Below are 20,208 nucleotides of genomic sequence, written 5' to 3'. Positions count from 1 at the left end.
ACCTGGGTCCTGTGCAGTCACATTTGGGGATCTGGAACTAGGGCGTCACTTATCAGCTGTCAGCTTTGGGATTCAGACTCCAGCTGTGTGCAAAGAACAATCCAGACCCTTCTTCCTGTGGCTTTCCCCCATCCTAAAGAAGAAGGAGAATAAGCAACCCAATGTCCAGGGTCCTCGGCTGTTCTGTCCCCCCTAGCACTGCGCAAAAGGACTCCTGAATTCTCCTGCCTCCCCACTAAGGGTAGCCAGAGAGGAACCGTCTGGAAGATGTTTGCATATGAGTGCACTGTTTAGAGCTTTGGGTATGGGCATCTAGGAGCGAGCATGCCCAGGAGAATGATGACCACCTCCCCCCAAAGCTGAGTGTGTGGTGACCTCTGAGACCCAGGGAAGGCGGCCAAAGGACAACTCTTGAGAAAAGGAGTAGATGAGTGTCAAGTTCTTGGGGGTGCAGATCCCTCCCAAGGGGAGTCTGTGGTTGTACTGCTTGCCTTTGAGAGGCAATGCCGCTGTATTGGGAGCTAGGCACCATCTGCTTGTGTGGTCCAGTACAGTTGGGTAGCATCTGGAGCCTGCTGGAGCCTAACGGCCACAGACTTGGCAGCCCTTGACCGACCCTCTGCCAGGAGGATGGCCTCACTCACAGACTCCTTCAGCTCTTGGCCCAGAGCACGTTGTTGCCTTCAAGCACAAAAGCTGCCATTGACCTCCACTCTGCTGTCTCAGGACAGAAGTGTCACAGCTGCTGGGTACAGTACAGGCTAGGCTTTGGGGAACCAGGCTGCCGCTCTTGCCAGCTACCAAGAGGGAAGGCAGGACCCTGCACACTCATGGGTCAGTTGTGTGAGGCCAAGGAGACGCTGGTAAAGTATGGAAATCTTATCCTGCAGAAGGCTGGGACCCAGGGCTCTAAAGTTGAAGCAGATTGGTTTCCCAGCTGTGAAGGACTGGAAGGGGACCTCAGGGTGGGAGGGAGGATGGTGAGGGTCTCTTGCAGGATCCTTTGGAGGCGCTGGAGAGGTGGCTCAGTGGGGAAAGCGCCTGTGTGAAAGCATCAGGACCTGAGTTCAGAGTCCCAGCATTTCCACAAAGAGAAATTGGTGCAGCAGTGCACACCAGGAACCCCAGCACTGGGGATGCAGGCAGGGAGACCCCGAGAACCAAATCCTGAGCCCCAGGCTCAGCGAATGAATGAACTTCAAGGTGGTGACTTTTACATCATGCAAATGATGTCCCCATCCACATTTTAGTTCATGCCAACCATGGTGTCACACACCTAGAAGTCCAGCACTTGGAGGGAGAGGCAGGAGAATTAGGGTGAGGCCAGCCTGGTCTACATGAGAACCCTGTCTCCAAACAAACAAAAACAAAACAAATAAAAATAAACTCAAGCTGGGCGGTGATGGCACACGCCTTTAGTCCCAGCATTCAGGAGGCAGAGGCAGGCGGATCTGTATGAGTTCGAGGCCAGCCTGGGCCACAGAGTAAGTTCCAGGAAAGGAGCAAAGCTACACAGAGAAACCCTGTCTCAAAAAACCAAAAACCAAAACAAAACAAAACAAAACCTCAAGATGCTGGAGAGGCACAGCAGTTAGAATGCTATACAGTTCTTGCACACATTTTTTTAAAACATAAAGAAATGTAAATTTTCAATTCACATACAATTTTAAATGCTATTTGGCATTAAAATGGGACACTCTGGATCATGTAATAAATAAAACCCTTTCAGGCTTTGATTCACACCTTCAATCCCAGCACTAATGAGGCAGAGGCAGATGGATCTCTGTGAAATCAAGGCCAGCCTGGTCTACAGAGTAAGTAGAACTCCACTACAGCTAGGGCTATGTAAGAGACTCTGTCTCAAAACAACAAAACATACACACACAAAACAAACAAACAAACAAACAAACAAAAAACCCTAAATAAAACCCTGTCAATCCTTGAGAGGAAAGAGATGTAGAAACAAGTCCCCTCCAGGGACATAGAGGACAAATTTCTCCTACCAAAGGAAAAGCATGGGTCGTCCTTTAAATGTGGCTGGTTTGGGGACAGGAGAGATGACTCAGTGGTTAAGAGCACTGGCTTTTCTTCCAGAGGACCGGGGTTCAAATTCCCAGCACCCACATGATGGTTCATACCGTCTGTGACTCCAGTTCCAGGGGTCTGATGCCCTCTCCTGGCCTCCATGTGCACCCAGGCATACACACGGTGCACAGACACACATGCAGTCAAAGCACACAGTGTAAAACAATCTTTAAGCTGATAGTTTAGAGTTTCACAAATAACATTTATTGGCTGCATTCATAACAGACTCGTTTGGACATTCACACCAGCCCCCCTTCAACTAACAGTCACATGGTGGCTTCTAGTTCAGATTGGACCATGGGTGCAGATCTTATCGTGTGTGGAAACAGCAAGTGTCACAGATCCTCCTGATCTGAGGGCTTCCCTTGAGGACCATGATGGTGACTGACATTCTTGCTCAGGATCTTGACAGTAGCTGAAGACTCCACTTCAGTCCCAGAACAAATGGCTAGAAAGCCAAGAGAAAGGCAAGTGCTGGGAACTGTCCCCCGGGCTGAGCGCTCGCTGTCCTGGGCATGGGCTTGCTGAGAGCCTTCACAGAGAGGATGGTGTGGGCGTCCCCTCAGTCACTGGGTTCCCCCTATGCTCAGGAACTGGGGAAGTGGACTGGGTCAGCACAGCATCTCTGATTCCCAGCTGCGGGACCCAGTGAGACTCTGACCTTCAGCACCCACTCACAGGAAGGGAGAAAACACCTAGTTTTGTAGAGCTGGGAGAAGAAGCTCCACAGCATCCTTGCTCCTTCGTAGGCTCTGAGCTGGACTCCCTGCCATCAAGTGTCTGCCAGGCCACAGGGACAGTCAGGTATGTGATGTGAAGGTTCACAGGGCTCCCCACATCCCAGCTGGACAAGGGGGCTGGGCCAGCACCACTGCCCCAGAGCCAGGCCCGTGAAGCCAGGGGCTCTTCTTGAAAGAGGCTTACAAGTGCTGTCACCGTGGTATCCAAGGGCTTAACGGTCTTTCAGAAAAGGACATAAGGCAAGTCTGGGGCAAGATGCTGGTGGCAGGGACTCTAGACTCCAAAGTGAGGGATGAGTCTGGGCCCACCCCTTCTCAGCTCCCCAGCAGCTCACCGAATGGCCATGATGGCCCTCAGGACAGCCTGCAGCAGGGTCAGGAGATTGAAGCTGATGGGCAGGAAGAGGCCCAAGCGGCCAGCATGTGGCTCACCCTCCTGAGGCCTGAGCTCCTGAGGCAGCTCATCCTGATGAGGGGCCTGGAGCTGCTGCCACTTGAGGAGGAGACGCTGGTCCCCGCAAACCCGCCAACGGCCATGGCAGCTGCTTGAGTCCAGGGAGCACTCTAGGAGCAAGAGGAGCACTCTTGAGGACAGAGCATGACACCACCTGGGGCTGTGGGGCTGTGGGGAACTGGCCCCACCCAGACAAGGTGCAGGGTGTGTCAGAATGGTGACTCAGCAGACAGTTTCTTTTTGTTTGTTTGTTTGTTTGTTTGTTTGTTTGTTTGTTTGTTTTTTCAAACAGGGTTTCTCTATGTAGCCCTGGCTGTCCTGGAACTCACTCTGTAGACCAGGCTGGCCTCCATCTCCCTCTGCCTATTGATAGAAATATAAGCCCTAATTGTATCAATGCAAAAATACTCTTAATATGCAACATGATAAATACATTTTCTTATGAAAAACTCCCACCACAGTACAGAGCAGAAAATCGTGGAACCCTCATTTTAGAGAAAAATATAAGATCAAAAGTGTCTGGTGGTGTAGTCCAGCGTGTGAAAAGCCCTGACTGTGATTCTAGCGTGCACGCACACACACACACACACACACACACACACACACACACACACACACACACGTGCACGCACTATCTTCAAATGGAAACCAGTCGGATATGAAACAAAATGATGAAATCACACTGAGCTGGAAGAGGGGACAGAAGTGTGGACAGGCTGTCCTCCTGGTCCTTCCTTCCAGGTCTCCTAGCATGAACAGTGAGAGGCTTGAGGAATGCATTCTGTAAGTCACCTGAACTGAGGGACACAGTGAAGCGCCTGCAGTCCCTACCACAGGGAAGGCTGAGGAGGGAGGACAGCTTGAGCCCAGGAGTTCACAACAGCTGGGGCAACACAGGAAGATCTCACCTTGAAAACAAACAAATCACCTCAACTAGAAAGCGTGACTGGAGGAGCTGGAGAAAGAGCTCAGAGGCTAGAGCACTGTCCTCTCTTGCAGAGGACCAGGGTTCCACCCTCAGCACTCACATGATGGCCCACAACCAACTCTAACTCCAGTTCTAGGGGATCTGATGCCCTCTTCTGGCCTCCATGGGCACTGCATGCATGAAAACATACATAAAATAAAAGTAAGTCCTTAAAAAAAAAAGTGAAAACATGAATGGAGTAAAACCTAACACTGGTTTTGAAAATCTATCAGCTAATCCTATAATTTGACAATAAACTCACCTTTCCTAATCATGTAAAGCATTCAAAGTGAAAGCAGTCGATGAAAACAGACCTCAAGGGAGCGGCCACTGGGTCTGGAGACAGTTCCCTGCTTCTCTCATGTTCCTGGGAGAAGGTTCAGGTATGGGCTTCTGGCTTTGCCAGAGCCTGCTCTGCTCTGGGAGCCTCCCTGGGGTAAAAGTCTACTCTTCCCTGCACCCCTGCCCCGCCAGGCACCTACCACTCACCTTTCTGCCCTCCCTCTGAACCCTGCAGGTTCCAACTCTGAACATGTCTGAGGACGTCCTTTTGTGTGGCTTCCTAGGACCTGATTTTCCAGGAGCCTTGAGTCCTGGGGACATGGTCATTGTGTCAATGTCACGGTGGCTCAGAGCTCTGTCTCCCAATAGCAAGTGCTGCATTTCGGGTACAGCCCACTGCGACTATTCTACTGTGACAACAGGCTCAAGTCACCCCAAGATTTTGCTATGACATTTCCCAACACTGGTGAGAGTGCTGAGTTCCCTCGGGCTGTCCCCAACAAATGCCATGCTTCAAAACCTGATGTCTCCAAGCCGTGTCTGCAGGGCTGGGAGGGTCTGCACTCTGGAGTAACAGTGCTGCTTCTGGGATTGGAACTGGACATTTTTACACATTTAAGAACAGGTTGGGCTAAAGAGCTAAACAGAATTCTCAAAAGAAGAATCTCAAATGGCCGAAAGACATTTAAAGAAATGCTCAACATCCTTAGTCATCAGAGAAATGCAAATCAAAACGACTCTGAGATACCACCTTACACCTGTCAGAATGGCTATGATCAAAAAACACCAATGACAGTCAATGTTGGAGAGGATGTGGAGCAAATGGAACACTCCTCCACTATTGGTGGGAGTGCAAACTTGTACAACCATTGTGGAAATCAGTATGGCGGTTTCTCAGAAAATTGGGAATCGATCTACCTCAAGACCCAGCCATACACTCTTGGGCATATACCCAAGGAATGCTCAATCATACTACAAAGATACATGCTCAACTATGTTCATAGCAGCACTATTTGTAATAGCCAGAACCTGGAAACAACCTAGATGCACATCAACTGAAGAATGGATTAAGAAAATGTGGTACATATGCACAATGGAGTACTACTCAGCAGAGAAAAACAATGACAGCATGAAATTTGCAGGCAAATGGATGGAACTAGAAAATATCATCCTGAGTGAGGTAACCCAAACCCAGAAGGGCAAACATGGTATGTACTCACTCATAAGTGGATACTAGATATAAAGCAAAGAACAATCAGGCTGCAACCCACAGAACCAGGGAGGCTACATAGCAGGGGGGACCCTGGGATGACTGTGGCTTATAATAAGTTTTGGTTTTACTCAATTACTGGGCAAGCCTCAGTGAAACATTTCACTATTAGGATAAGAATTTGTATTGTATCAAGCTGATAATAGAAATAAATAAATAAATAGATAAATAAATAAATAAATAAATAAATAAATAAATAAATAAATAAATAAATATGAAAAAAAAAGAACAGGTTGGTTGGTGGCTATCCATTTCCCAAGCGCTTCTCACCCTTTCCTCCTGAAAGCTCCTCTCGTCTGCCGTCCCCAACCCAGATCCTGCACAAGGGACTTCCTGTGCAGAGCTGGCATAGTGCACCGAAGAAGCACCAGACCAAAGCCTGGACGTGCCTTCAAAATCAAGTCCAGGAAGGAGTTCAAAAGACATAAAAAACATGGGGAGGAGCCTGTCTCTCCCAGAGAGCTGAGCCATGGGGGTATGGCTGAGGGCTACATCACCAACGTGTGAGTGTGCTGCCAAGTGTGTATGAACACACACTGAGCACGTGAATGTGAGCATACATTAACAATCATGAATACAGGAATGCATACATGCCAGGTCACATGCATGAGCATCTGAACACACTAGTGCAGCACACATCCGCTGTATAAGGCATGCACACGTGTGTGTGTGTGTGTGTGTGTGTGTGTGTGTGTGTGTGTGTGATACAAGAGCTGTCACATCAGAAATACACACCAGTTCAAAAATGAACATGTACACACACTACATACTACAAGTAACAGAAGTTCAGAGCTTAAATAAACCCACTTTAGACACCATCAGCCCTAGCTTGTCACTGCTAAGACTGGTGGTCTGCCGCCATCATTTGTAAGAAGGCAGCCGGCGGGTTGTGACGCCTGGCAAGGGTTGGAGATGGCTGTGTCACCTGTGTGGCCTTGCCCCACCCCTTTCCCAGGGCAGAATGAGGTGACACATGGTGTGGAGTTACCTGGAGTGCCTTTAACATTCTCCAACCTCTTCACCACCTAAGAGAAGAAAAAGTGGATCAGTATGTCATCTAGAGACCCGCAGTGTGTGGGGGAGTGATCAGGACTTGAGACCTCAGGGCAGGGGTGGTGTGGCTCCCAGTTCAGGACTGAGTTCTTTGTGCTGGGGATAGCTTGCTCCTCGGTGATGGAGAACCCAAAAAGTGGGAAGGCAGAAGAAAAGGAAAAAAGACTTCTAACTAGTCTCAAATACTGAGGAGACCCTCTAAGCTGAAGGAAGGCTGGATGTGGCCAATCCTGGCATCATGGCCTGGAACTACAGCTGTGGGGGTGCAGATGGGTCCAGAGGGAAGAAACCCAGAGCCACGGTCCCTCTCAGCCACCTCTGCAGGACTATAGACAGACACAGAAAGGTAAGGTTGGGCACAGGGCATGGTGCGGAGAAAGACGGGGGAGGAGACAGCAAAGAGGAATAGATGCAGTGGCCTGGATACCAGATGACCCCTCGCTATGCTCAGAGAATGAGGCTCACACTTCCCAGCAGCCTCCACAAGACACGACCTTCTGCCCTCAGCTGCCCTCGCCATGGCCATCAGGGAGGGGGTGCCTCCCTGGACTCCTCCCCTTCCCACCCCTCACTCAGCCCTGTCTCACAAGCTCCCTTCTTACCTTCTTCTGTGACCTCAGCCCCTGGGGCACCCAATAGGGCATGACAGCCCTCTCCCTGGGCATCGGAAGGCGCCCCCCAAAGCTGTGGCAGGGGCAACGGCACGACCTTATGGCTCTGGGGACATAACACCGCATCATCTTTGAGACCTACCAGTGGACAGTAAGAAAGGTTCAAAAGGGTGAGGGGGGCACCAGGCATGGTGGCACATGCCTTTAATTACAGCATTCAGAAAGCAGGTGGACCTTTGTGAGTTCGGGGCTAGGCTGGTCCCCATAGAGAGACTTTAAGAGGGGAGGCTACAGCCCAGCTAGTAGAGTGCTTGCCTAGCATGCACAGGGACATGGATTCCACCTCCAGCACCACTAGGCACAGAGGCCAGCAAGATGGCTCAGCGGGTAAGGGCACCTGCTGCCTACCCCGTACATCTGTGTTCGATCCCTGGGACTCACAGTGGAAGGAGAACTGACTACTGTAAACTGTCCTCTGACTTTCTACACATGCCCCTTGGCACATATGCATCCCCACACACATACATACACAACACAATAAATAAATAAATGTAAAAAAAAATTCCTAACAGGCATGGTATTTGTGGTAGTTTGAATGAGAAGGACCCTGATAGGCTCCTGTGTTTGAATACTTGGTCTGTACTTGCTGAGACTGTTTGGAAAGAATTAGGAGCTCTGTGGTCTTTATCTTTCTTTTTTTAAAATTAATTTATTTATTGGTATTTTATTTTATTTTATTGGGTTTTTTGAGACAGGGTTTTTACATGTAGCCCTGGCTGGCCTGAAAATCACTATGTAGACTAGGCTGGCCTTGATCTCACATGCTGAAGAACTTCCTTGGCACATTGTCAGTGGTAAATGAACTGTCTAGAAGCCTGTGGCAGGGACAAGGTAACTGTCCTTCTACCTCTCCACCCAAGTCTAGGGAGCTCTTTCTGAGTTCCTTTGGCCCTGGAAGATGAGGTCAGGGGCGGATCCACGGGTGTCAATGCCACGTCACTCAGTGAATTGCTCTCAGTGGACATGGTGCCCACAGAAGAGAAGCAAGTACAAGGGATATGGGAGAACACTCCAGACCTAATACCCACGTCGTATGAATGAATCTCATAAGAACTATGTAAGCCAAAGAAACGGTTTACCAGGTAAGGACGAATGGACACAAAGCCTGACATGAGTTTGATCCCTAGAACCCATGTGGTTAAAGGAGAGACTACCCCAAAGGTAGTCTTCTGATCTCCACAAGTGTACCATAGTGCCACATGTATGTACACACACACACACACACACACACACACACAATTAAAAAGAAACAAAAGAGGTGGTTGGGAAAGAGAAGAAGGTGGGCAGGGACTGTCACTCAATGGACAGTACTTAGCTTGTTCAATCCCCCCAGCTAAAACCAAAACTGTGTCTCAGAAACTTCATTCATACAATACCTAGGATTCTGTGTCCTGGCCCTAAGTGATGACCTGCCAAGTCACTTAGTTACCTGCTTTCGTGGTCTCAGGGACAGAGGGACCCAGTAGGGCAGCAGTGCATCAGCCCGGGGCACAGGCAAGTGGCCCCCAAACCTGGCATAGCATTGGCAACATGTACACTCCTGAAGGACGGTGCAGAGTCCGGGGTACACCTGAGTAAGACACACAGAGGACAGGACCAACCAGTGTGGTGATGTATTGTGTAGCCCAATAAAGCTTACCTAGGGATCAGAGGACAGAGCCAGCCACTGGCTCACCTCTATGAAATCCTCAGCCTCAAGAGAGAGCGTTCCTGTTTCCTCACACCTTATATACCTTTCTGTGTCCTGCCACATTACTTCCTGGGATTAAAGGCGTGTGCCGCCATTGCCTGTCTGTGTCTCTCCTATACTGGATCAATTTCATGTAGCCCAGTGTGGCCTTGAACTCACAGAGATCCAGACGGATCTCTGCCTCTCGAGGGATAGGATTAAAGGTGTGTGCCACCACTGCCTGACCTCTATGTCTAATTTAGTGGCTGGCTCTGTCCTCTGCTGCCCAGGTAAGTTTTATTGAGGTACACAATATATCACCACAAACCAGGTTGCACCTAAGCAAGACACAGAGGACATAAGTAAGTGTGAAAGGCATTTATGACAGTAGTGAAGGACAGCACCCAGGGGAAGGGACAGGTAACTCAGGTCCACCTGTGGCTCAGGATGAGGCTGGCTACAGGTTTACCAGCTTGGATCTACAAGCTGAGTTGGGCGGAAACCTGGCCACTCACTGCTGCCTCACTGTGAGCAAGTCAGTCTAAGGAAGATTCAAGCAACTCCAGTCAGGAGGAGGTGACAACTCCCTGTGGCTTTCTGCATGGTACTGACCACCTGCTGGGGCCACCACCCCCTCCATGGGGCAGACAAAGAAGCTGGTGATCAGTGCAAGTCACTGAAGGGGCTTCTGGTCTCAGGAGGGACTAGAAGGGAGGAAGTGACACTACACAGAAATATGTGGGCATAGAGATGACCCATACAGCCGCATGCTTCTAGGCAGGGTCCAGCCTGAGACCCTCATCTCCCCCCACCCTTTCACCCACAGGAGGGATAAGAGGCTGAGGGCATGTCCTTACCGAGTGACCTGTGATGCACACCTCCTTTCCAAAGGTCTGAAATGAACCCTTCCTGGAAAAGAAAAGCACACAGCTCAGAGTGTTCTGGCCTCCATGCAAACTGTAGGCTGGGCACTGGTGACCCTTGGCACTAAGCTCCGTGTGGAGAAGTCTTCCTTCTGAGCCCAGGAGGTGCTTCAGATGACAGAAAGGCAGACTCACACACGTGATAACCTCCCCCACTGGTGTGGGACCCTGTGTTCCCAAGCCAACTTGCTTCAGTACACTCCAACTAAAGCCAGGCTTGGTTCTCAGGAGGATCCTAAAGCTAGAACCTCCCAGGGCTCCACTGAGGCTTTGTTGGGTATACACTGGCTTACGGCAATAAGAGGGAGAGCCTGTCAGAACTGCAACAGAAACCCAGTAGACCTGGTGACTTTGCCTCAAGTAACACAAGGCAAGGCACAGGGGCACAGAGAACAGAACAGAGGGGGCAGAGTGCCACCGAGGAGAGGAAGGGGATAGAGGGGACACAGCAGGACAGAATTCTTAGAGTAACAGTTACTCTTCCCTGACCCCAGCCACACACTGCCAAGATGTTGGCCATGAGAATCTCTGGCGTGTAGACATTGAATGCCAGGCAAAGCTGATTTCCCATGGTGGGTGTCATCTTGCTTCACGTCAGAAAGCACACACACTATCTGAGTGGTTTTGTGTTTCATTATAATCATCACAAACATTACTGGTCTGCTTTGTTGTTGCTATATTTTGCCAGGCTTGCCTCGAACCCACAGCAATCCTCCTGCTTCAGTCTCCCAAGTGCTGAGATCACAGGAGTGTCTGGGTGTGCTTCAGGCCTTTGCACTCAATTTTCCTAGCTGATGACCAAAAACAAGACATGGGGGGGGGGGGGTGACCTGTACAGCATCCGGACTACCCACAGCATCCCAGCCTGGAGGTGAGGGCAAAATGGACTCAGAGACTGATCACTACAGCATCATAACCCTTGAGACTAAATGTGGAACTAGTAGGAGCAGCTGGGCTCCTTTTTTGATGAAGGAGCTACCCTAATAACAAGAAATCCTATACGGTCTGGGTGGTCACCTGACCTAGGAAGGAAGCCAGCACAAGGGAAAGGTGAGGGCTGGGGAGAAACCATGTAGGGCCACAGTCCTTGCACACCTGGATACAGCCATGCCTGAAGGCCTGCTCCTGACATTTCCGGGGATGGAAAGAGTAGGTCGCCCTTCCGTTTCTTTACCACTGCGCTACCGCTGGACCGGGCGGCCCCGGGGCTCCGGGCACTCACAGGTGAGCTCCGAGGTCACCTGTGCAGGCTCTAGGCTGACCTGATCTGTCATGATGCACAGTGCAGGGCATGCGCTACACAGCCGTGTCAGACCAGGGCCAGGCGAGGGCCAGACTCCTCGCAAGGGCCGGAAGGTCGCGGTGCTTCGCAACAGCTTCCCGCTCCACTAGCTGATTGGTCCTCCAGCAGCCAATCAGGAGCTGGCGTATTTGGTCGTGCACTGAGCTGACAGCTGATTGGCTACTCGCAGCAGCGGCTCCTGGGAACCGTGGGACAGAGTGGATTCTGGACATTTGGCTCCCGCTCGCTTGGCTGTCGTCGCCCGAGTTGACGTGGAGCCCAGCCTGAGGCCACTCACCATTTCCTGTGGATGGTCCTGTGCGTGCACGAGGCACCCCGGTCCCGGTCCCCTGAAAAGAGACAGGAGGAGGTAGGGCAGGACGGGGAGGTTCCCATGGGCTACATTCCCTCTGTGGGTCCCAGATATCATCAGGGGCCCACTTCTACCCAAAGCCATTCTTTATCAAATGGAGTGACACCTTGGTGACCCCGAACTTCACGCACCCGCCAGATATGCGCAAATTGTAACTTTAAAAGAAGTGTACCCATCCAGGACTCTGGTCAGACCAAAGATAGCACTTGGAGTCAGTTAGATGGCTCAGCAGGCCTGGGCGCCTGCTGCCAAGCCTGATGGCCCGAGTTCGATCCCCGGACTCACATGGTAGAAGGCGAATACTCCCGCCAAGTTGTCCTGTGACCACCATATGTGCGCCATACACATCCCACCCACCTACCCCAAAACAACCCACAGAATGGGAGAAAATCTTATCCAGCCGTACTTCAGGCAGGGGTTAAAATCCAGAATTTACAAATTATTGCAGAAGTTAAACACCAAGGAAACGAAGCTGCCAGTCAACAAATAGGCAGACAAAGGGAGCAGACTCCTGCTAGGTGGCTCCTTCCAGCCCCATCCCGGGGGTGCCCTTAGCAGGGGAGGGGAATGTGGACACTTGCCCCTGCCTCCATACTACAGTAGCGGCCATTCCAGAACAAACCCCTACAATCACCCTCTGGCCCCGTGGATCTTGGTCCCTGGGCATTCCTTCTCATATGTTTGCTGAGTCACCTCCCCATGACTGTTTTGAATCCCTGTCAAAGAGGCTGCCACTAGAGGATCCCAAATTGAGGCAGGCTCCTCCCTGCACCCTTCTGACCGTCACACCCACCAAGGTGAGGCTAGGCCTCCCACTGCTGCAGCTGTGCCACAGACCAATGGCAGTCGCTAGCAGGCAAACAGCTCAATCAGAGACCTGGTGGGCTGGGGTGGGCACACCAGCCCTGCTGCATTCAGAGATGTTAGCCGATGCAGCAGCATGCTGGGCCTCTGCTAATAAACAATGGGAAACAACCCAACAAAAAGAAAATCCGGAGGATTCGAGAAGAGAGAAGAAAGGATGGCTGCCGCAGCCCTGCTGGGTGGTACAGCGAGCCCCCAGCCGAGGTTGAGCACAGAAGCCACTTGAGAGCATGAGGACTGTCTAGAATCCCAGGTCTACAGAGTAACCCTGATTCAGAAAAAAGAAGGAAAGGAGGAGGGACGGGGGAGGGAGGGAGGAAGGAAAATGAAAAGGGGAAAGGAAAGGAAAAGGAAACAAAATGCTAGGAACACAATGCCCTGCTGAAGACACTTTCCAGGCCTTTCAGGCTGGACTTTGGAGGGTTCTAGGGCAAGTTCAGCCCAGTGCCTCTGACCAATGTTAGTTTACATTTTCTTCTTCTTCTTCTTCTTCTTCTTCTTCTTCTTCTTCTTCTTCTCCTCCTCCTCCTCCTCCTCCTCCTCCTCCTCCTCCTCCTCCTCCTTTAGTTTAAGGTGAGTTTTGGGTTTTGGTGTTTTTTGTTTGTTTGTTTTGGTTTTTCAAGACAGAGTTTCTCTGTGTAGCCTTGGCTGTCCTAGAACTTGCTCTGTAGACCAGGCTGGCCATGAACTCACAGAGATTCACCTGCCTCTGCCTCCCAAGTGCTGGGGTTAAAGGTGTGCGCCACCACGGGCCAGCTCAGATGACATTTCTTGTCTGGTGCCCTTGCTATGGGGCGCTTAGCTTCTTGCTCTGACTGTGGGTCGATACTGTCAGCTCTGCTCTCTTGGCCCTTACCTTGTCCTCTCAGGGTCACTGGTATCATCGCCACCCTTTCCTCCCTGTCTCCAATGGTGACACGTCCCAGTTCTTTCAGTGGCTGTGCCTGGTCTTCCTTCACTCCATCCTCCCCCAGTATAATGTGGGACACAGTGTCACCGTCATCTTCCTCACTGTCGTTAGAGCAGGAAAGGAAAGAGGGCCACTCAGGCTCTAATAGCTTGCTACTTCCCAAATGCCTCTGTTAGCCTGCAACCCCATGGTCCTAGGGCTCCCTGTGAAATATCTGGGAGTGGCAGCCACCTACTTGTCTGTGCACCCTCTGTGTCCCCCACAACCATGGTGCTCTGTGGGAGCTGGCCTTCCAATGGAACTAACTGTGGAATGCTGGGAACAGAAGCTCCACGGTGATGCTAGGACAGGCCGTCTCTCTCAGGCATCCCTTCTTCCCTGTGGACTCCAGAAGGGCAGCGTAGGTCCAGGGACTGCAAAAGTGGACAGAAAAGAGGTCTACTGTGCTAGGCTCAGGGTGCGTAGAGCTCCGTGGTCTCTTTTTGTGTGGTTATCTGCAAAAGGTCCCCCCATCACAGGACTCCAGTGCATGCTTTGTGGAGTCAGCAGCAGCTGTCCTGACCTGGTGTCGCTCCATGCAGCAGGCTCCAGAGTTTAGCCACAGACTGGTGGGACCCAGGCACTGAGTGGTTCATCAGAACTCCACTGATGCACAGGCAAGTGGAGTCAGACCCAACAGTCAGCTCTTCCCTCAGCTCTGCCCCACATCCAACCCTCCCTAGCTCCTCAGCCACACCTTGACACTCAGGAACCCATACCTCCAGGCCTCACAGCAGCTGGCTCAGTGCCCTGCATACCTGTAGGCCATTCTCAGGAAGGCAGCCAGGGTATATTCTCATCCTGTTCAGGGCCTTCTGTGGGATTGAGAGAGCCACAGTCCTTATGGTCTCCAGGGCCATAGTTAATGTGGGCACATACACATGCATCCTCATCCAAACAGCCACACTGACAGATTCCATTCACTCAGTGGCTCAGCCTCCTTCCCTGACATGATTGGTATTCCTTGCTGCTCCACAGTGCTATGCGGTCCCTTTATTAAACCACCTCCTCCCTCAGCCTAAATTGCTCTGCCTGTCACCAGCTGTTTGAAGGCTTCACTTCTGAGGGTCCACATAAGTGACCTCACTAAGAGCTGACTGCGCAAGGCAGAGTGTGAGTTTCAGATGACGGAGATGGAGGTGATAACAGCTAAGGTTTGTAGGTGCTGGGCACTTTCTACATTTTCCACAGTTGTCTCTTTGGGTAACACTGAGGGTCAGAGAATTGCAGTCAAGAAAGTGAGTTCTCAGCACCCAGGCTGGGCTTCCTTGGACCCATAAGAAGCAAAGAGTTGCCAGGCGGTGGTGGCACACACCTTTAATCCCAGCACTTGGGAGGCAGAGGCAGGTGGATCTCTGTGAGTTCGAGGACAGCCTGGTCTACAAAGCAAGTTCCAGGACAGGCTCCAAAGCTGCACAGAGAAACTCTGTCTCGAAAAATCAAAGAAGAAGGAGAAGGAGAAAAGGAGGAGGAGGAGGAGGAGGAGGAGGAGGAGGAGGAGGAGGAGGAGAAGAAGAAGAAGAAGAAGAAGAAGAAGAAGAAGAAGAAGAAGCAGCAAAGAGTTTATCACCAGGCTGCCAGGTATGCATTCTCTGCAGGATACCAGGACCATGACCCAGCTCAGGTCAGCCACTGGCCCATATGGTTTTGTCCCCAGACTCCAGCCCCCAGGGTTCCCTACCCAGCTGGCTCCTTGTGTCTGCTTCCTCCTTCCCACCCTTCTCCCCTGGTGTTTTCTGCAGGGACAGTGCAGAGGCCTTGAACAGACATCTATTGTGCATGGCCATCATTCAGGTTTGCATACCTTGGCCATTAATGAGCACCGCTGCAGCCTGTAATGATGACTGGGGTGGAAATGCCCAGGGACAGTGAGTGGCTGCAAATGCCAGGAGTCATCCCCAGCAGTGGACAGGTCCCAGCAGAGGATGTAAAGAGTTGGTGAGGGAAGTAGATGAGCCAGGCCATGGTGGTTAGGAGAATCTTTTTTTTTTTTTTTTTTTTTTTTTTTGGTTTTTCGAGACAAGGTTTCTCTGTGTAGCTTTGCGCCTTTCCTGGAACTCACTTGGTAGCCCAGGCTGGCCTTGAACTCACAGAGATCCGCCTGGCTCTGCCTCCCGAGTGCTGGGATTAAAGGCGTGTGCCACCACCGCCTGGCAGTTAGGAGAATCTTGCAGCCTGACTGACTAGCAGCCAGAATGCTTCTTTATTTATACAGAATTTAGTAAGCAGGGATACATTCATGATGTTCCAAAACATAGATCATATCATTTTTTATTTTGCACATGTGTTTCACTTCCTTTTGCTCATCTTTTAGTCATCATTAATAAACTATGACAGAACAGAGTTATCATTTCCAATCATTTTTCCCTCAAGTTTTGACATCATTAATAAACAGAGTTAACATTCTTACTCATTAACCCGAAAACCACTTTTTAAGAATCTAGAGGCATATGACAGCCTGTTGTCAGGCTGGTAGCTCTGGTTGCTTCATGGACACTAGACCAAAACAAAATCTTCAAGCCACCCTGGGCATTTTGCCATGGCTCAAGCAGTGTGTCATTAACTCTTAATGGTCATAGTGCCTAGGGAAAAAATCCTCAGGCTAAAGTTGCTGCAGTTATTATTCAAAATCTGGCATAAACAATGTTTGTATTTTATATCTTTATAGAATTTGTCTATTATGTCTAATCCTGGCATTCTTTTGTTTCTTGGTCATATGACACCACAGTGGCTCTGCATGTGCTAACTTTTCTTCTAAGAAATGGGGGTCCTGACATCTCATTCTTTTATCATCTTCCACTCCATACTTTGCTCATCGATATGTCTCTGTGTAGGGCAGAGGTATATACCACGTAATTGTCTGAGTGTACAGTAGGAAGAGGTTCGTAATCTGATGTGTGGCCAACTCCTCTAGCCCACTGAATCTTGTTGACCTTTTTAAGTTTACTTTGTTTTGATTTTCTTGTTCTTGAGTAAGTATAGGGACAGATGTTTCAAGAATGTCTCATAGCCTCATGAAGAGACCTCTGGCTTCTTCTTTATGTGTCACAACCTCCAAGGCATAAGGAACGTAGATAAGGATATCTTCCTAAAAGCGGGAGTGGGGGGGGTGGGAATAGTATGTTCAGGACTTCCCTGGGGAAGCCTAGAAGCAGTACTCCTGGAAGAAGGCATAAATGATCCATAAGGAATTTTCCATCAATCCAATATCCCCAAATTGTACAAATATTAAAAGTCCCTCAAGTATGCAACAGGTGGAGATGAAAACCAAAGGTGACATGGCAGCCATCATGCGGCTCCACTTGGCTGGATCCCTGTCAAGTAGCTCTGCTGGCTTTGTGACTTCTGCCATTCCATTCAGATATGGCTGTGCCATGCGAGGCTAGGGGACAGCACACACTCATCCTGGGATGGTGGGAAAGCAAGATGGTGCAGCCACTATCAGACCTAGGCAGGATTTTTTAAGTATTTATTTTATGTGTATGTGTGTTTGTCTTCATGTATGTGCACCACAGTGCCAGAAGAGGGCATTGGAGCTCCTGAAACTGGAGTTATAGATGGTTGTGGGCTGCCTTGTGGGTGCTGGGAATAAAACCCAGATCCTCTGAAAGAGCAGCTAGTTCTTGTAAACAGTGAGTCATCTCTCCAGCCCTGGGCAGGTTCTTAAGGCTGTGACCCCACAGTGCTTGTCCCTCTCTGAAGGCCCTAGCCACACAAAAAAATATGCCAGGGTATGTACGACTATTTATAAAACATCCAACTGCAAACAATCCAAGGTCCACTAGCAGGAGAGAGACAAGCTATGAGGTGCACACCAGAGTGAGTATTCAGCCATGCAGGCGTGTGAGTGACAGGTGCAGCAGGGTGGGGGAACCCCAACATGGGCAGGGGTATAGTCTCAACAGGGAAATGACTTCTGTAGGACAGATGGCTGTAAGTGGGCAGCCCAATCTGCCCCTTGGAAGGATAAAGCACAGACAGGTAACAGCACGCACTATTAGATTTCTGGAGGATGTGCAGGTGTGGAGATACACACCTGTAGTCCCAGCACTCGAGAGACTGAAGCAGCAGGAGCATTTCAAGCCAACCTCATCTGTTTAGAGACATGCCGTCTCTCCAGTATATATCCCCGTGGAAGCACTTGTGAAAACACACCGAGAATGGCTCTGAGAAGGGACTGAACTCCCTTCTGTGTGCATAGACTGGACACTGGAAGAGGGAAAGGAGTGAACTACAGGTCAGTTTAGACATGGAGGGGTGACAACATTCTGTCCCCACTGTCAGGCTTAAGTGGCCCTCATCTCAAAAAAGTAAATAAATCAATCCGTGCACTTGCTGGGATAGCTCAATGAGTCGTAAAGCATTTGTCCAGCATATGCAAAGTCCTGGGTTTAATCCCCGGTATAGCCTATAAACAAACCAATTTCTAGCCAGACGGGAGTGGTGTGCTCATGCTGCACTCAGAAGGCAGAGGCAAGAAAGTAAAGAGTTCAAAGCCATCCTGGGCTACATGAGGGAACACGCAATCTTACTATCCAAAAAATGCCTGACAAGGCTCATCTATTTGAAAAGGCTTCTAGCTCTGTAGCCTTGGGCCAACAATTCACCTCAAGTTTCTGCTTCCTCTCCTACCTATATACACAGCCCCACATTGTGAGAGGGGTCTCCTCTACCAGCTGCAGGGGAGCCTCTCCCTGGCCACAACCCCTTCCAGGGAACAGCCAGGAGCCCACTACTTGAAGGGATGCAGACAGACAGACAGACACTGGGTTACCAGGCAGGAGGTGGTGGCTGAAGCAGGTCAAGGTGTCAGACATATCCCGTTTGGAAGAGGGTTGGAATGCCCTCACTCACAGCAGCTGCCCCAGAGGACATAGGACACTGCCTTGTGCTACCTGTGGACTTGAAAGCCACAGTCGGGGCTGGGCACGCACTACAAGTGTTGTCTTGGCTCAGGTATTGTGGTTGCAGTAACCCTAAACCCCCACTAGAGGTCACACCACAACCTCTTTGAAAGGAATTATTGGGCCATCAGATTGACAAAAATGCTGTGCCTTGGAGATTGGAGCACTAGACACCCAAAATAGGAAGTAGGCTACATCAGTGCCACGTGACAGGTCATGACCCCTCCATGAGCCCCCATCTGCAGTCTCAGCTCCAGAAAGCATGCAGCCCTGCGCTCATGGCTGGCTGCTCTTTCCCATGGGACAAAAAAGCCCAAGTTCAGACTCAGGAAAGGGAAGGACAGTGGAGCCACCAGATATCTTGCTTTAAAGTACTTCAGACCCAGGGCTATACCTCAGAGGCAGGCAACTTACCTAGTGTCATCCCACCCCTGTGAAAACAAGACTATTTCAGAGAGCTGTGTGGAGACGCCTCATCCGCCCATCACCAGACACACCTTCCCCATGTGGACATCAGTGTCTTCGTGTTCTGACAGGAGGCCACTAATGGCTCCTGCATTTCTGATACACCTGCACCAGTGGCTCCACCCTGGTGTAGGGCAGAGGCCCAACAGTTGCCACAAAGCAGTATTGACTGCATGCTTTTTAAATTTTATGTTACATCCGTGTGCATGTATCCGTTGTGGCCAAAGGTTGACATGGAGTGTTTTTCTCTGTTGCTTTCCACTATATATATATATACACACACACACACACACATATATATAACATTTTAATCATAAAACCAACTCAGACTTATATAATATGTAAATGTTTTTTTTTTACTTTTATTCTTTGCAGATTACACATCATGCATCCCAATCCCACTCATCCCATATCCACCCTCCATCCTTGCAGCCTCCCCCAAAAAAACAAATTTTAAAAGAAAAAAAAAAAAAAAAAGAAAAATCTTGTGGAAGTTTAAGTGCGGCCTGTCGAGACACACAGTTCACCCTTCAGTCCTTTCATCCCCACATGGAAGTGTTTGTGCCCATGAGCCATTGGTCTGGCTCGAGGCCTCTGGCTTCTGCTATGGCACCGATGACGGGCTCTCACTGGGGCTCTCTTGGATATTCTGTTGCTGTCCTGTGTGACGGGGATCCTGCAGCTTTGGATCTGTAGGCTCATCCCCTTCACATGCTCCAACAGTTCACAGTTGGGGTGGGTGTTGGGGTGGGCCAACCCACAGCCCTGGTTCTGGGCCTGGGTGGTAGCTGGGTTGGTCAGCCTGACAGCTCTCCCTCATCCTCACTCTCTACCCAGTGAGCTCTCAAGCACTGCCTTCGCCAGCCCACCCAACACAGCCTGCAGCAAAGAGGGGGGCCAGTTCTCCTGCTCTCGGGCTCTCCGGTCCAGCTCACCCACACTCACAGCATCAGGGCCAGCTCCACCGTGATGTAGAATATTTAAGGTGTGTTACTTTTGTTTATGCTCTGGAGCATTTGTTTAATGATGCAAAGGTGTGTTTGATTAAATAAAATTCATCTGTGGTCAGGAGGCTGCGTCAGCAACTAGCTGACAGGAAGTGGTAGGAGGAGCCAGGTGGAGAATTTTTTAAGCAGGGGGGCTTTGTGGAGGACATGAGCAAGGAGAGGTGAGTTACTTGCTACTCAGCCTCTCTGAAGAGCAGAATCCACACCCCACCTTAACCTTTGAATCTTGAGTTCTTTAGAGGTAGAGGTT

The 20,208-nt window shown here is 50.2% G+C and overlaps 1 protein-coding gene across 5 annotated transcripts; it reads right to left on the bottom strand.

The window, feature by feature from the left end:
• Positions 1-2,266: 2,266 nt before the first annotated feature.
• C5H16orf95 (chromosome 5 C16orf95 homolog) lies at positions 2,267-13,839 on the bottom strand. 5 transcript variants are annotated; one of them, XM_059263904.1, is made up of 9 exons: positions 13,779-13,839; positions 13,490-13,644; positions 11,695-11,746; positions 10,049-10,100; positions 8,952-9,092; positions 7,454-7,600; positions 6,787-6,823; positions 3,161-3,389; positions 2,267-2,617 (listed from the first exon to the last, which is right to left on the bottom strand). In XM_059263904.1, exons 2-9 carry the CDS (start codon positions 13,515-13,517, stop codon positions 2,515-2,517), a joined length of 789 nt encoding a protein of 262 aa, XP_059119887.1. In that variant the 5' UTR covers positions 13,518-13,644; positions 13,779-13,839; the 3' UTR covers positions 2,267-2,514. The 5 variants fall into 5 exon arrangements, with proteins under 5 accessions (XP_059119887.1, XP_059119884.1, XP_059119882.1 ...); XM_059263901.1 differs by lacking the exon at positions 13,779-13,839 and adding an exon at positions 11,210-11,595 and having other exon boundaries at positions 13,490-13,772; XM_059263899.1 differs by lacking the exon at positions 13,490-13,644 and having other exon boundaries at positions 13,779-13,838.
• Between the last annotated feature and the right edge of the window lie 6,369 nt (positions 13,840-20,208).

The sequence above is a fragment of the Peromyscus eremicus genome, chromosome 5 (assembly GCF_949786415.1).
Source record: "Peromyscus eremicus chromosome 5, PerEre_H2_v1, whole genome shotgun sequence".
NCBI classification, from domain to species: Eukaryota; Metazoa; Chordata; class Mammalia; order Rodentia; family Cricetidae; genus Peromyscus; species Peromyscus eremicus.
The sequence above is the reverse complement of the archived record's forward strand: the minus strand, read 5'-3'. Positions and strand labels throughout refer to the sequence as shown.

Excerpts from the sequence above, each read along its gene's own strand:
- C5H16orf95 (XM_059263899.1), bottom strand. The coding sequence starts at position 13,812 with ATGGTTGTGGGGGACACAGAGGGTGCACAGACAA. Across the intron at positions 7,601-8,951 it reads CCCTGAGACCACGAAAGCAG|GTCTCAAAGATGATGCGGTG; the intron begins GTAACTAAGTGA and ends GTCCACTGGTAG. Across the intron at positions 3,390-6,786 it reads GAATGTTAAAGGCACTCCAG|AGTGCTCCCTGGACTCAAGC; the intron begins GTAACTCCACAC and ends TCTTGCTCCTAG.